The 14,855-nt window shown below is 32.1% G+C and overlaps 1 protein-coding gene across 1 annotated transcript; it reads right to left on the bottom strand.

The window, feature by feature from the left end:
* Positions 1 to 11,358: 11,358 nt before the first annotated feature.
* LOC148932265 (protein FAR1-RELATED SEQUENCE 5-like) lies at positions 11,359 to 13,741 on the bottom strand. The gene is made up of 3 exons (XM_089065048.1): positions 13,341 to 13,741; positions 12,037 to 12,739; positions 11,359 to 11,397 (listed from the first exon to the last, which is right to left on the bottom strand). The coding sequence occupies exons 1-3, from the start codon at positions 13,739 to 13,741 to the stop codon at positions 11,359 to 11,361; spliced, it is 1,143 nt and encodes a 380-aa protein (XP_088921174.1).
* Positions 13,742 to 14,855: the final 1,114 nt, after the last annotated feature.

Below are 14,855 nucleotides of genomic sequence, written 5' to 3' on the forward strand. Positions count from 1 at the left end.
TCTTCTCGCTATCGTTGTGCCAAGATTTATTTGATCCTATTGTCTATTAGAAATTACATAAATTAGAATGTATGTATTATGATTGTCAAGACAGCCTTCTATAAATAGAAGTCTTGAGGAAATCATCTACTAGAACATTCTAATGGATATGTAATTGAGGGCAAGAAACGCATGATTGGAAGCTTATAAAGACCTTCGTGGTCTTAGGCAAGCATCTAAATCAGAGTACATGTGTTTTATCAAAATTGTCAAATGTTTGGAATTTGACTTGTGTCCTTAATAGTGCTGTAAGCACAAGGAAGTTGAAAGTGCATTACATATGGTATTATTGGTACTCTACGATGATGAAATCTACAAAAGTTGCAAACAACTAAGATTGACATCTGGCGTAGGAAACTGGTTGTCTACCCAGTTTAAGATAAATGATTTAAGAGAAACCAATTACATTCTTAGCATCTAAGTCCTTTTAAGATGCTAGAAAGAATGTTGAGATTCTCTTACGAATCCTATATCTACACATTGCTTGGAACATTTAAGCATTAGAAATTCCATGAAAAGGTTTATACCTCTCAAGATGGAATTGTCTTATCTCTAGTCAAGTGTCGTTTGACGCTTAGTGAGATTAAGAATAATGAGACTAGTGTTGGAGATAGGTGTCTCATATATGCTATAATGTGAACTAAGTTTGATATTAGTTGTGCTTATGCATTGCAAGTATATATCATATTAACCATGGCAAAGGATTTTGATTGAGGTAATGAATATACCCTAGTGCTTGAGAAAGACTAGTAACTATATTCTAGTTTATCAGTCATTCATGTAATGTCCTTGGGGTTACACTGTCTTAGTTTTATGACTAATCAGTGGTCGAGTAAGTCATCCTCTGAATATGTGTTTACCTTAGGAATATCTTCCTAATAGCTTTAATCGTAAGTTTGAGTATGCCTATGAGTATTATTTTTTTTACTACTCTAGTGAAGGCTAACTCAAGGGACACATGAGTTTATTAAGCTAAGCAATCACATATGGGGATGAAATTAATTAAAGATCAAGTGCGCAGCAAAGACATTACGGTGAAAAAGATATTATCAGAGAACAACCAAGCAGATTTTTCTTTCACTTAGTGAAATGAATGGTAGTTCGATATATCTAGTACAAAGACCTACTTTGAGTATAAGTGGGAGAGTTTTTGGCAGTGGGTATACTCGAAAGCATGTTTTGAGTATAAGTGGGACATTGTTAGGTTTGGTATACTGAAAAGTATGTTTCGAGCAAGTTTCGCGCGAATAGAATCTTGCTTGTATACGTAAAACTCTACAATCCACTTTTAACCTGATTCAGTATTATTCGAGCAGTCTCGCACGAATAGAATCACTATTATTATTACATTGTGTTTGCTTGTGTATTTATAAAATGTTTTACAAACATTTAAATGCATAAGAAGTAAACAAAGTCTAAGTCTTTTGCTTAGTAGACCGGTTGTGGGCGTCGTCCACTTTAAGGTAACACGGTCAGATCTATGCAATGCTTTGCAAAAGAAAAAGAAGAATTTCAAAACCTAGATAGGCTTTGGCTTCCTATCGTGAAAGGTTGCAATGTCAGTCCGCATATTTCTAAGCCTTACTGAAATAAGATGACATTGGTGTGGTATAGCACTGAACGAATCTAACAGCAAGACGTGTCTTTATGCTACCAACTGAAAGACTAGGTCTTGATAAAATACTATTTCTTAATCTACATATGTTAGCATTGAGCATACGGTATTGATTATGCACTACTTTGACTTATCAAATGGTGCGGGTTTTTCGCAACCCAATAATCCTGATATATTGGGTAGTGGTGATTAATATCTAGCGGTGCTAGGATTGCTATTATGTTGAAACGTGCGCGAGGTGAGTCTCGTTTGATAATGTCCTCAAGAGGAGCTCGAACAAGGTTTTATTATTCGGAAAACTGGCCAGTTGGAGTTTTATTACTCTATGAATAATAAATAAATATTTCTTGCTAAGTCCACTCTTGGAATTAATAAGATATTAATTAATTAAGTTCATAGCAGACATTAATTAATTAATGGACATTTATATCTTAAGCGCGGGAAATAAATAATAAACAAAGTGGAAACCCGGATTACTTGTAATTTCGGATTTGGATGGGGAAAGTTCAATATTACTTCTGTAGTGGCTGCTCGTAATATTCCAATATAAGCTTGTATTAAATTGTGGGTTCAATTTAATTAGTAAAAAGCTAATTGGGGGAGCCCATATCTAAAACCTTCCATAGATCCCTGTCTGGGCCCAAAAGGAACTTAATATAAATAGGAGAATAAAGGAGACAGAAATCATTCATTATCATTACTCATAATTTTCGTTCCCCTCTACCTAGAGGAGTTCGAATTTCTCTCCTAATTGGAGAAGGATTTCTTTTGTCTTCTTTATTCGAGTCCTAGTATTTTGATAAGATCAGCCCACCCTGATATCGAGATACAGTTCGGGAACCAGAGAGAAGATCTGTGGTCTAGTATTGAAGATCATCACGTGGAGAAGGCGCGAGCAATCGACGATTCTTTGGAGAATCAAATCGGTAACTCTAAACCATAGAAATCATGTTTAGGATTTATTTTCTATGAGCATGAATTATTTGCATTCCAGCATGCAATTATCTGTTTAACATGTGAATTGATTAATCGCATAATTGGTCAAATAGATCCTACGTCTGATTTATTTGTTTTGTACAAGTCTTCTGCTGTGCAAGGGGCACCAAACCCCAGCAAACAGAGCATAAATCACCAACATAACACAACAAAATAATGTTAATGAAACAGAATGTCAACAAAGAGCTCATAACTCATACTTCTCCCTTGAAAGCTCATAACTGATTAAGAAAAAAGGGTTTAACAGTCTGCACCTAAAGTATCCATGGATTCCAAACTCAACCATGTTTCTCAACCTTCTCAGGCTTTATGGTCTTTTGCTTAGCCAATAACTAACCGATTTTTTTATGTCAAGTTAAGGACTCTCATCATGGTTATATCATATGGACTTTTACATTCAAGAAAATCCAACCAAACATTGATCCACTTAGACTAACGTTTATTTCCTCGGTCAATAATTATTGAGCTGATTTCTCAAGTAGTTTCACTTAAAGCAGAAAATTACCCCTATAGTTATATCTAAAGAGGTGGCAGCACTCTTGTAAAATTCTTAGACAATTGTAATAAGTTATGTAAGCCAAAATATCAGAACATGCTTCAAATTACCGGGATCAAAATGTCCAGTTTAATTAGAATACACCAATTCAAACACATGATGTCAACAGGATATTTAACAAGTAACATAAATCATGTCAACAGAGCATAAATCACCAACATAACACAACAAAATAATGTTAAATTGTTAATGAAACAGAATGTCAACAAAGAGCATAGGAACAACACAGAATATTTACCAAGTAACATAAATCATGTCAACAGATTTTCAAGTCATGTCAACAGAGCATAAATCACCAACATAACACAAAAAAATCATGTTATTGAAAATCAAACCAAACTACCTCCACCATTCGTCGACATAGACTCGGAATAAGATGAAGAATCCATCAAATAACACTTAGTTGTTGATTACGAGCTAAAGTCGAACCTAAAGATGAGAAAATAAAAAAAAAAAAAAAAATTGATTAGGAACAAATTTGACTGGAGATAAACAAATAAAACATAAAAATAGAATCAAAGTTGGTAAAATCGGCCGAAAAACATCAAAATCAACACAGAAATCCGTCGAACTGGTCGTCTGTTTTTCGAATCAGATATCGTTGAAATCGTCTGAATCTAATTTTGCGAATCAATTGAATCATAAATCGTTAAAATAGATTCAATCAGTGATATGATTGAATCGTTAAATTCTCACCAGAATCGCCACTCTCACTGGAAAATCTGAAGAACCCTAAATTAAAACGCGAAAAGACAGTTTTACCCTTTCATATTAAATTAATCTAATAATATTTATTGTGTGGCAAAATCTGGACCACTCATTTAATAAAAATGAGTGGCTGATATTGCATCTCATTTCTCAATTAGCCTAAATAATCTCAATTGATCATGATCCTATATAATATATATATATATATATATATATATATATATATATAGGGGTGCGTTAGGCTCCTTTGCACCCTAAGTTTCCTATTTCCTTCTTAATCTCAGCCCTTGGATCCTTGAATTGGATGGTTGTGATCAATGCATTATTAGTCTATAATGTTGCATTATTAGCCGATGTGCATTATTAGAATGAAAATGTGCATTATTAGTCTATAATGTTGCATTATTAGCCGCTGTGCATTATTAGAATGAAAATGTGCATTATTAAATGACACGTGGCATTAATCTAACCGTCAGATGACAAAATCGTGGGGCTAGGATTAAGAAGGACAAAAGGACAAAAGATATGAAAAAGATTTGAATACATCCCTATATATATATATATATATATATATATAGGGGTGCATTATAATGATAACCCCAATTTGTGTGATAACCCTATAACTAAATCTCCACCACACATTTTTAAAATATATGGTCTAGATTTAATCTAACAAAAACTATCATTTTATCAAATAAAACTATCATTTTCGGATATATTAAGGGCAAAATTGTCATTTCATTTTAAAATTTGGTGGGAAAGAAGAAACTTGACTCAGACGTTAACATTCGATTTCTCACAACTCAAACCCTCCATCAATATCTCCCACAATCAAACCCTCCGAATCCCGTTTCAAACCCTACGAATCGAAGGAAAAATCATCACAATTCTGAAATATGTCGAAGAAAAACGCTGAAGCTTCACCGAAGAAAGGTTGGATAAAGTTTATTACTTATTTCACTTTTGATTTTGCTCGATTTATCATTTTGCTGAAGATTTTCTCGATTTTTTTTAGATTCTGTAGTTTTTTAGTGTAGATATTTCTTACATTTATACAATATCGTTCATGCATAACAATATTGAGAACAATCTACATATTTAGATTTACATTTTACCGTGTATGCTGCTGGTGTGTGTTTTTCTGTGTTTGTGTGTGTGTTTTGCTTTGTTTACGTGTGTTTTTGCTGTGTGTGTGTTGCTATGTGTTTGGTTGATCTGTTTAAATGTAGAAATTGTGATTTTGCTTGATAAAATGATACTTTGTGAATAGTGTTTTGTTTTACTTAAGTGACAAGTTATGCCCTCTCTGCTTTTTTGAACTCATTGAAATTCAGAAAATGATAGTTTCAGATTATAAAATGATAGTTTCATGGGATATGGGATAAAATGATAGTTTCAGGGATAAAATGATAGTTTACATTATAAAATGATAGTTTCATGGGATAAAATGATACTTTATGTTTGTTTGTGTGTGTGTCCTGATGCTAATGCTGCTGTGTTTGTGTGTGTGTTGTTGTGTGTGTCTCTGTGTTTTTGTATGTGTGTGTGTGTTGCTATGTGTTTGGTTGATCTGTTTAAATGTAGAAATTGTGCCTTTGCTTGATAAAATGATACTTTGGGGGCATAAAATGATAGTTTCTGAAAATGATAAAATGATACTTTGTGGATAGTGTTTTGTTCTACTTAAGTGACAAGTTATGCCCTCTCTACTTTTTTGAACTTATTGAAATTTAGAAAATGATAGTTTCAAAAGATAAAATGATAATTGCCCTGGATAAAATGATAGTTTCAGATTATAAAATGATAGTTTCATGGGATATGGGATAAAATGATAGTTTCATGGGATAAAATGATAGTTTACATTATAAAATGATAGTTTCATGGGATAAAATGATACTTTATGTTTGTTTGTGTGTGTGTCCTGATGCTACTGCTGCTGTGTTTGTGTGTGTGTTGTTGTGTGTGTCTCTGTGTTTTTGTATGTGTGTGTGTGTTGCTATGTGTTTGGTTGATCTGTTTAAATGTAGAAATTGTGCCTTTGCTTGATAAAATGATACTTTGGGTGCATAAAATGATAGTTTCTGAAAATGATAAAATGATACTTTGTGAATAGTGTTTTGTTCTACTTAAGTGACAAGTTATGCCCTCTCTGCTTTTTTGAACTCATTGAAATTTAGAAAATGATAGTTTCAGAAGATAAAATGATAATTGCCCTTGATAAAATGATAGTTTCATGGGATAAAATGATACTTTGACTTTATATAATGACATAAACTGTTTAACACACTAAAATCTTTTGTTTATTAGGAAAGAACATTCGTGATGATGATGATTATGAACATAGAACATTAGCAGAAGAAGTAGAACATATAAGAAATAAGAAGAAAAGAAAGAATGATGATGCAACTGATGGTAAGACAACATCAAAGAAGGGCAAGAAAAAAGTTGTTGAAGATATTACAGTCATTAAGATAGCAACTTTGGCAGGAAGAAGGAATACTGACTTCTTCGTTGACATGCTTGAATCTCTAAACGAGAATCAAAGAAGAGCTGTTAGAGAGATTGGGTTTGGCGCACTCCTAAACTTCAATATAAGAAGTTTCCCAAGAGCATTAGCGTATTATCTGATCTACAACTTTAACCGTAAAAGTTCATCAATTGAGTTGAACAGTGGGAAATCACTGTTTTTAGACGATGAAGATGTTCACATAACTCTTGGGTTCCCGATTGGATCTTTACCTATCAATAAGAGCAAATTTCAGAAAAATACCCACATCAAAACTGAAATTGCTAAATTCTGTAAAGGTGGAGAGAAAAAAATGGTGCCAAAGTATGTTGTAGAGCAGATGGAGAGAGACAAAGAAGGTGGTGAGTTGTTTAAATGGACTTTTATGGTTCTCATGGAGTATGCCTTGATTAACACTCCTGCTGATGGAAATTTGAGGCCAAAAATTTTAGATTACATAGCTGATGTTGAGAAGATCAAAGAATACAATTGGTGTGGCTATGTCATATCTAGATTGCATAAAACACAAAAGAGGTGGAAAAAAAACACAGCAAAGATATTTACCGGGCAAGTTATCTTTGTAGTGGTAAGAATATATTTGTTTTCCATTGTCTATGAATCTATTTACAGAAAAACTAATATTTAGTTTTTGTTTAATGTAGGCTTGTTACGTGGACAGGATTCTTTTTGAAAAAAAAATGGTGCCAAGATGTTATCCAACAGTGAAAGGATGGACTGCCGAACTGTTGAAAGAAAGACAAAGAGCAGAAATGGAGAATTCAACATTTGGTATGGGTCATATGTATGACAGATATAAAAAGCAGCCACATGAAGAAAATGATGAAGATGACGAAGAAGAAGAATCTCAAGATGTAGAAGTGGGGACAACCAATGAATGGGAGAATTTCTTACATGAATGGAAGGAAGCTGCCAAAAATGTTAAAGCGTCAATGGAGAAGATTGTTGATGTCCTTGAAGCAGCGCCGGAAAAACTCAGGAATCTAAATAGCTTTAAGATAATATGTGATACAACAAGAAATGCAGTGGGATTGAGAGAGGAAGGTGTGCAGCATGTTATAGAAAGTCAGAATACAATGACACAGGCTCTAAACAATGATGAAACTGATGATCCTGAATGGATTGATATCATGATTGAGTTAACTAAAGCTGCTGAGAGGACATATATATTGAAAAATAGGAATGAGTTCCCTACCTTCACTCTGATACCTGAATGTGACGACAGTCCTAATGAGAATCAAGAATTGAATCGGGAAAAGGATGTAGAGAAGGAAAAAGATGATGAGGTGGAAAACGAGCAAGAGAAACAGAATGAAAGCGAAAAGGAAATGGCTAATAAAGCAGCTGGAAAAGAAGAGGAAAAAGTTTCAGGGAAAGAAGTTCAGAATGAAGAATATGAGGTAACTTTTAAAAATGATAGTTTAAGTACATAAAATGATTGTTTATATGATTAAAATGATATAGGTTTGATGATGTTTTTTGGTGGTTCTGTTTTATTTGAAAACTGATACTTTTGCATCATAAAATGATAGTTTAAGCGGATAAAATGATACTTTTGCATGATAAAATGATAAAATGATAGTTTCGGGGAATAAAATGATAGTTTTGTTTCATAATGATAGTTTTAGATTTTTGGCTATGAGTATTATTTTATCAGCAATGAGTATCATTTTATCAGACAAAAGTATCATTTTATCTACTGCAAGTATCATTTTGTCATTATATAATTCAGAAGTACCATTTTATAACATAAAAATGAATTATATTTTCATGCATATAGAAAAGTATCATTTTATCAGCTATAACTATCATTTTATCAGCCAAAAGTATCATTTTATTAGTAAGAAGTATCATTTTGTCATTATATAATTCAGAAGTATCATTTTATAACATAAAAAGTATCATTTTATCAGCTATGACTATCATTTTATCAGCAAAAAGTATCATTTTATCAACTGAAATATAATTTAATCAGCAAAAAGTATCATTTTATGTATATTAGCAACAAAATTAATATACCTGTTAGTGTTGTATGTTGAATCAAATGAAATTACATCTCCAAACATATGATAATTTCATCTTGAAATAGCATCATCCCAGAACTGATACTTTTATTTGAAAACTGATACTTTTGCATCATAAAATGATAGTTTAAGCGGATAAAATGATACTTTTGCATGATAAAATTATAAAATGATAGTTTCGGGGAATAAAATGATAGGTTCTGTGAATAAAATGATACTTTTGTTTCATAATGATAGTTTTAGATTTTTGGCTGATAATGTGATAATTCCTGTGGATAAAATAGTATACCTTCTGTCAATAACAATTTATATTTTTTTTTAATGAAAGCATGACAGAGTTGATACCATAATAACCACTGTCATGGAGGATATCCACAGAGATGATGAAGTTTTAAAACAGAGAGAAGAAAATTTGAATAAGGAGAAAGTGGTTTCTCAAGAAGATGATGAAGTTTTAAAACAAAGAGAAGAAAATTTGAATAAGGACAAAGGGAAGAAGATGGTTTCTCAAGATCCTCCAATGGAAAAGGAGAAAGTGGTCAGAACAACAAAGAAAATTGTTGAAGCAATTTGCTCTCCCTACAATGTCAGAGCAGTAAATCTGAAAGGAAAGCTGAATAAAGAAGAGAGAGAAATAATGTACTGGTTGATGGCAGATGAAGAAAGTGAACAGTAAGTTTTGAATTACATAATTATATTCTTATTCAGTTCTTTTAACTAACATTAAATATGAATTTGAAATCAGTTATGAGGTAGTTTATGAGAACGACAAGATCACATTGTTCAAGATTGACTTCCACAGCCTTGCTCCACGTACATACGTCAGGATCAACATCATAGATGCATGGGTTGTGTTCCTCAACCACAATGAAAAATTCAAATCAAAGGCATCACCGAGTCGTCTTTTCATCAACACCACACCTACGGTACAGTAAACGATTAAATAAATAATAGTATTACATTAAAAGTTAAAATATATTTACAAAAATGTAAACATGACAGATTTACAATATTACTGCAAGGAGATCTGGTTGGACTGAAGCAGAGAGTCGAGAAAGATTTTGCTCAAACTTGAATGAATTTGTGTCAAAGATTGAAAATTTCAAATGGGAAAATTATGACCTGGTAAGTAATAATTAGATATACATTACAGAACAGGGGTGCGTTATAATGATAACCCATATTTATGTGATAAGCTAATAACCCTATCATTTTATGGGTCAAAAGTATCATTTTTACTAAAAATGATATTTATACATGATAAAATGATATTTTTCGTCCATAAAATGATATTCTGTTCTATAAAATGATAATTTTCTTCCATAAAATGAGGGTTATTAGGTTATCATCATAAATATGAGTTATGATATGATCACATCCCTTACAGAACAACATACCTATATTTTTGAAAATGACATTTATATATAATGTTTTGAAAATTAGATATTCTTTCCGATCTGGGCGTATGAACATTATTATATCATCTGCTTCAATCTCAAAATGCAAATGATGGATGTGATTGACAATTCTCTGGTTAGTGAAGATTTACTTGAGAAGAAATATGAAGATGCACCAAGTACTCTGGTATGTTTAGTTAAATGCATTCAATATTTATTAGTTAAAATGCATTGAATATAATTCAGTATGGAACATAATATAATTTTTAATCAACCTCATGTATGTTTTGTGTTATTTGAATAGAGAAATTTCTTCCGAACTTATCTTGGAAATGGAGTCAATCCATCAATGGGAAGAACTGTCAAACTGTCAAAAACCAGATACATGAATATGCCATGGAAGAATGATACAAATAAAGTTGACTGTGGAATTTATGTGATGCGCCATTTGGAGACTTACATGGGTGGTCCTGTTCGTAACTGGAATTCAGGTTTAACGAAGAAGGGAACAGAGTCTTTCATAAAACTCCGTGCCAGATATACTGAAGCATTGCTTATTGGAGATACTAACAAGAAGGCTTTTGAGACACTTACAATGATAAAGAAGAAGTTTGAGAATGACAGCAAAAAAGGAGAAATTGATGTTGAAAAGATGATCAGAGAATTTGAACCCCTTGTATACTAACTTATATGACTTGATAATAGCGTTTTGTAATAGTGGTTTCGAATATAATCACCCAAAATTATCATTTTATCTGCTGCAAGTATGTCATTTTATCAGTCAGAAGTATCATTTTATCATTTTATCTGCTCCAAGTATCATTTTTTCAGGTTAAAGTATCATTTTATCAGTTTATAAACAAAAGAATGATGTTATAAGCCAAAATGTCATTTTATAAGCCCAAAGTATCATTTTATCTACTGCAAGTATCATTTTGTCATTTTATCAGTCAGAAGTATCATTTTATCATTTTATAAGCCCAAAGTATCATTTTATTAAACAAAAATGTCATTTTATCAGAAGTATCATTTTATCAGTCAGAAGTATCATTTTATCATTTTATCTGCTGAAAGTATCATTTTATCAACTGCGAGTATCATTTTATAATTTTATAAGTCAGAAGTATCATTTTATCAGCTTATATATCATTTTGTCAGATTAAAATATCATTTTATCCGTTGAGAGTATCATTTTATCAGCTTATATGTCATTTTTTCCAGCTTATACATCATTTTATAAGGTTATTGTCATTTTATTTGCTGCGAGTATCATTTTTTCAGGTTAAAGTATCATTTTATCAGTTTATAAACAAAAGAATGATGTTATCAGCCAAAATGTCATTTTATACACCAAAAATACCTAAACTATATCAAATGGCTTCAATCTGTCTTCTCATTGACTCTACTACAATTTCTTGAATCATGACGACCCATCTCATGACATTTACCACACCGTCGTAGAGGCTTATTTGCTTTCCTTATTGCACTCTGCCTCTTTGCTACTTTGCCACTAGCTGATCCTTTGGTACTGACAACGTCTGGAGGATGTACATCAATTACATCAGGTACTGTCATTCCATAAAAATCCTCAACCATCTTCTTCTTTTCAATGACTGAAGGTGCTGCACAATTTCCAAATATATGCTGTTCCAAATCATCAAGATCAGCACTTAACAAAGACAAATGATCAATACTTCCTTCAGACTTTTGGACTAATCGATAAAAGTTGGAGAACAACTTTTTCTTAACTTCCTGCTTTTCATCCAAATCTACAAGATAAAAGATAACATTATTACAATAAGTAGTATCATTTCTCTGACTGAAAAATAGAATTTTTACAAATAAGGTTAAAAATGGAACACACGTTCAAATGGTTGTTGTTCCTCAGATGGTAGACCATGTGCTGCCTTTAGTAAAGAGTTCTTCAACCACCTTCGACCAAAATATTTCTCAAGAATGAGATTAGGAGACTTATTCTTCAACAAACAAAATATATGACAGCATAACAAACCAATTCTGGAAAACTTCTTGCAACTACAGTCGAATGTGTCTTCCTTACAATCATACTTAACATCCAATGTTCTACCATATTGGTCCTTGACCTGATGCATCTTGATGTTATCCTCAACAGTAGTTATAGAAACAATCTCACATACCATACTTATTTCCTGTTGTACATGTTTGAAAATAGAATCAGTGTAGATTGTAGATGCATGCTTCTCAATATGCAATTGAGTTGACAAATCAGGAATAGTTGAGTAATCCAAGTAGTTCAATCGTGAATTGGCATTCCTTTGATCTCCCACAGCATAATTAAAGAAATTGATGAACTGTACAAGATTTGCACGTGGCTTTGTGTAGTTTTTAAAAAAGCTATTCTCCGATTCAGACATCGATGTAGTCCTAAGAAGCGACCCCATGGGAAAATCTCGAAAATAAGCAGGAACCCAGAATTCTCTATCTTCAAACATTGATCCAAACCAGTGCACGTCTTCTAATCCATACCGTTCCATTATATCACTCCATATTATATCAAACTCATCAGGCTCTAACAAATCAGACCAAACACATGCATTCAACTCTTTTTTGAAATCTTCATTACCAAGTAAAGATTTGGGCAACTTATCTGACACCTTAACCATGATATGCCACATACACCATCGGTGCGTTGTTTGTAAAAGTACTTGTTGAACAGCAAGTTTGATCCCCCAATCTTGATCAGTGATAATCAATTTGGGTGCTACCCCCATGCATCGAACAAAACAGCCAAACAACCAAGAATAGGATTCTCTACCTTCACTTGATAACAAGCCAGCTCCAAATGTAACTGGTCTAGAATGGTTATCTTTTCCAGTGAATGGAGCAAAAATCATGCAATACCTTCAGAATATAGCATAAAAATGAATTATATTTATCATAAAATGGTTAAAATGATATAGGTTTGATGATGTTTTTTGGGGGTTCTGTTTTATTTGAAACTGATACTTTTGCATCATAAAATGATAGTTTGAGCGGATAAAATGATACTTTTGCATGATAAAATGATAAAATGATAGTTTCGGGGAATAAAATGATAGGTTCTGTGAATAAAATGAGTATATTCTGAGTATCATTTTATCAGCCAAAAGTATCATTTTATTAGTAAGAAGTATCATTTTATCTACTGCAAGTATCATTTTGTCATTATATAATTCAGAAGTACCATTTTATAACATAAAAATGAATTATATTTTCATGCATATAGAAAAGTATCATTTTATCAGCTATAACTATCATTTTATCAGCAAAAGTATCATTTTATTAGTAAGAAATATCATTTTATCTACTGCAAGTATCATTTTGTCATTATATAATTCAGAAGTATCATTTTATCAGCTATGACTATCATTTTATCAGCAAAAAGTATCATTTTATCAACTGAAATATAATTTAATCAGCAAAAAGTATCATTTTATGTCTATTAGCAACAAAAGTAATATACCTGTTAGTGTTGTATGTTGAATCAAATGAAATTACATCTCCAAACATATGATAATTTCGTCTTGAAATAGCATCAGCCCAGAAGAGTCTAGTTAACTTTCCATGAGATCCTATCTCAATTTCATAATAGAAGGCATCAGATGATTCCTTTTGAGAACGCATATAATCAAAAATCATTTGAGCATCTGAACCATCAATATTGGACATAATATCACGATAACCATTTCTAATATCAATAATATCACATCCAACATTTTCAGGTCCACCCATTATCTCCTTCAAAAGTTTGAATGTGAGAGTGGGACCAATATTACACCTGCCACAATCCTCCATAAACCTCCGATGGATAGGATCCAGATTGCGATTGGCCATCATAAAATGCCTATGCTCATCCGCAACCATTAAGTGATTATGATACTCAACAAAATGATAAACCTCATATCCTCTGCTCTTGCCATCTGAATAATATCTCAAATTGAGCTTAGCAAGACATTCACACCTAAATGACCGACACCTACGCTTTTTAAAAGACACTTCAGTTGATTGGGATGCATGACCAGGTATAAAATTCTTAGAGCCTTGTCTGCTGCAAGCCAAATACTGCCACTTAGTAATACCTTGAACTGATTTGTTACCCATTTTACGAATGCCAAAACCAACTGAACGAGCATAATGTTCATAGAAACCAATTGCTTCTACTAATGTATTGAATTTCATACCAATCATTGGCTTCAAAGCATCATCACAAACAGGAATGTACATACCTACAAATCAGTAAAAGTATCATTTTATCATAGTATCATTTTATCATAATATCATTTTAAGCAGTAAAAGTATCATTTTATGCAGTAAAAATATTATCATGTTATGCAATAAACCTATCATCACAAACAGGAATGTAAATACCTACAAATCAGTAATAGCATCATTTTATCATAGTATCATTTTATCATAGTATCATTTTATCCGACAAAACTATCATGTTATGCAGTAAACCTATCATCACAAACAGGAATGTACATACCTACAAATCAGTAATAGTATCATTTTATCATAGTATCATTTTATCATAATATCATTTTATCCGACAAAACTATCATATTATGCAGTAAACCTAACATTTATAAGCCAAAAGTATCATTTTAACACATAATCGACAATACATAATATAATCAAATAAGAATTTCAGTACATCAGAAACATAAACCAATCAACAACTAATATTAATCTAAAATCAAATTCAATACATGAATATGAACACAATCAATAAGCTAAGTAATAGATAATGATTGTTACCTTCGTTATTTGCTACAAATTCCATCGAAGCAAATTTTCACAGCAATTGAAGAGGTAATCAATGAAAATAAGAACGCAAAATTGAAAACATCTTCCCGATCACAATTATGGAAACAAAATCTGGAGAATACGGAATAATGAAACAAATCGAAGAAAATCTGGAGATGTTGAAATAAAATAGGCGAGAAATATGGAAGATGAAGATGAGAGAATCGATCTT

The sequence above is a fragment of the Salvia hispanica genome, chromosome 2, assembly GCF_029641045.1.
Source record: "Salvia hispanica isolate PSC_SH4W2 chromosome 2, Shi_PSC_v1, whole genome shotgun sequence".
Lineage (NCBI taxonomy): Eukaryota > Viridiplantae > Streptophyta > Magnoliopsida > Lamiales > Lamiaceae > Salvia > Salvia hispanica.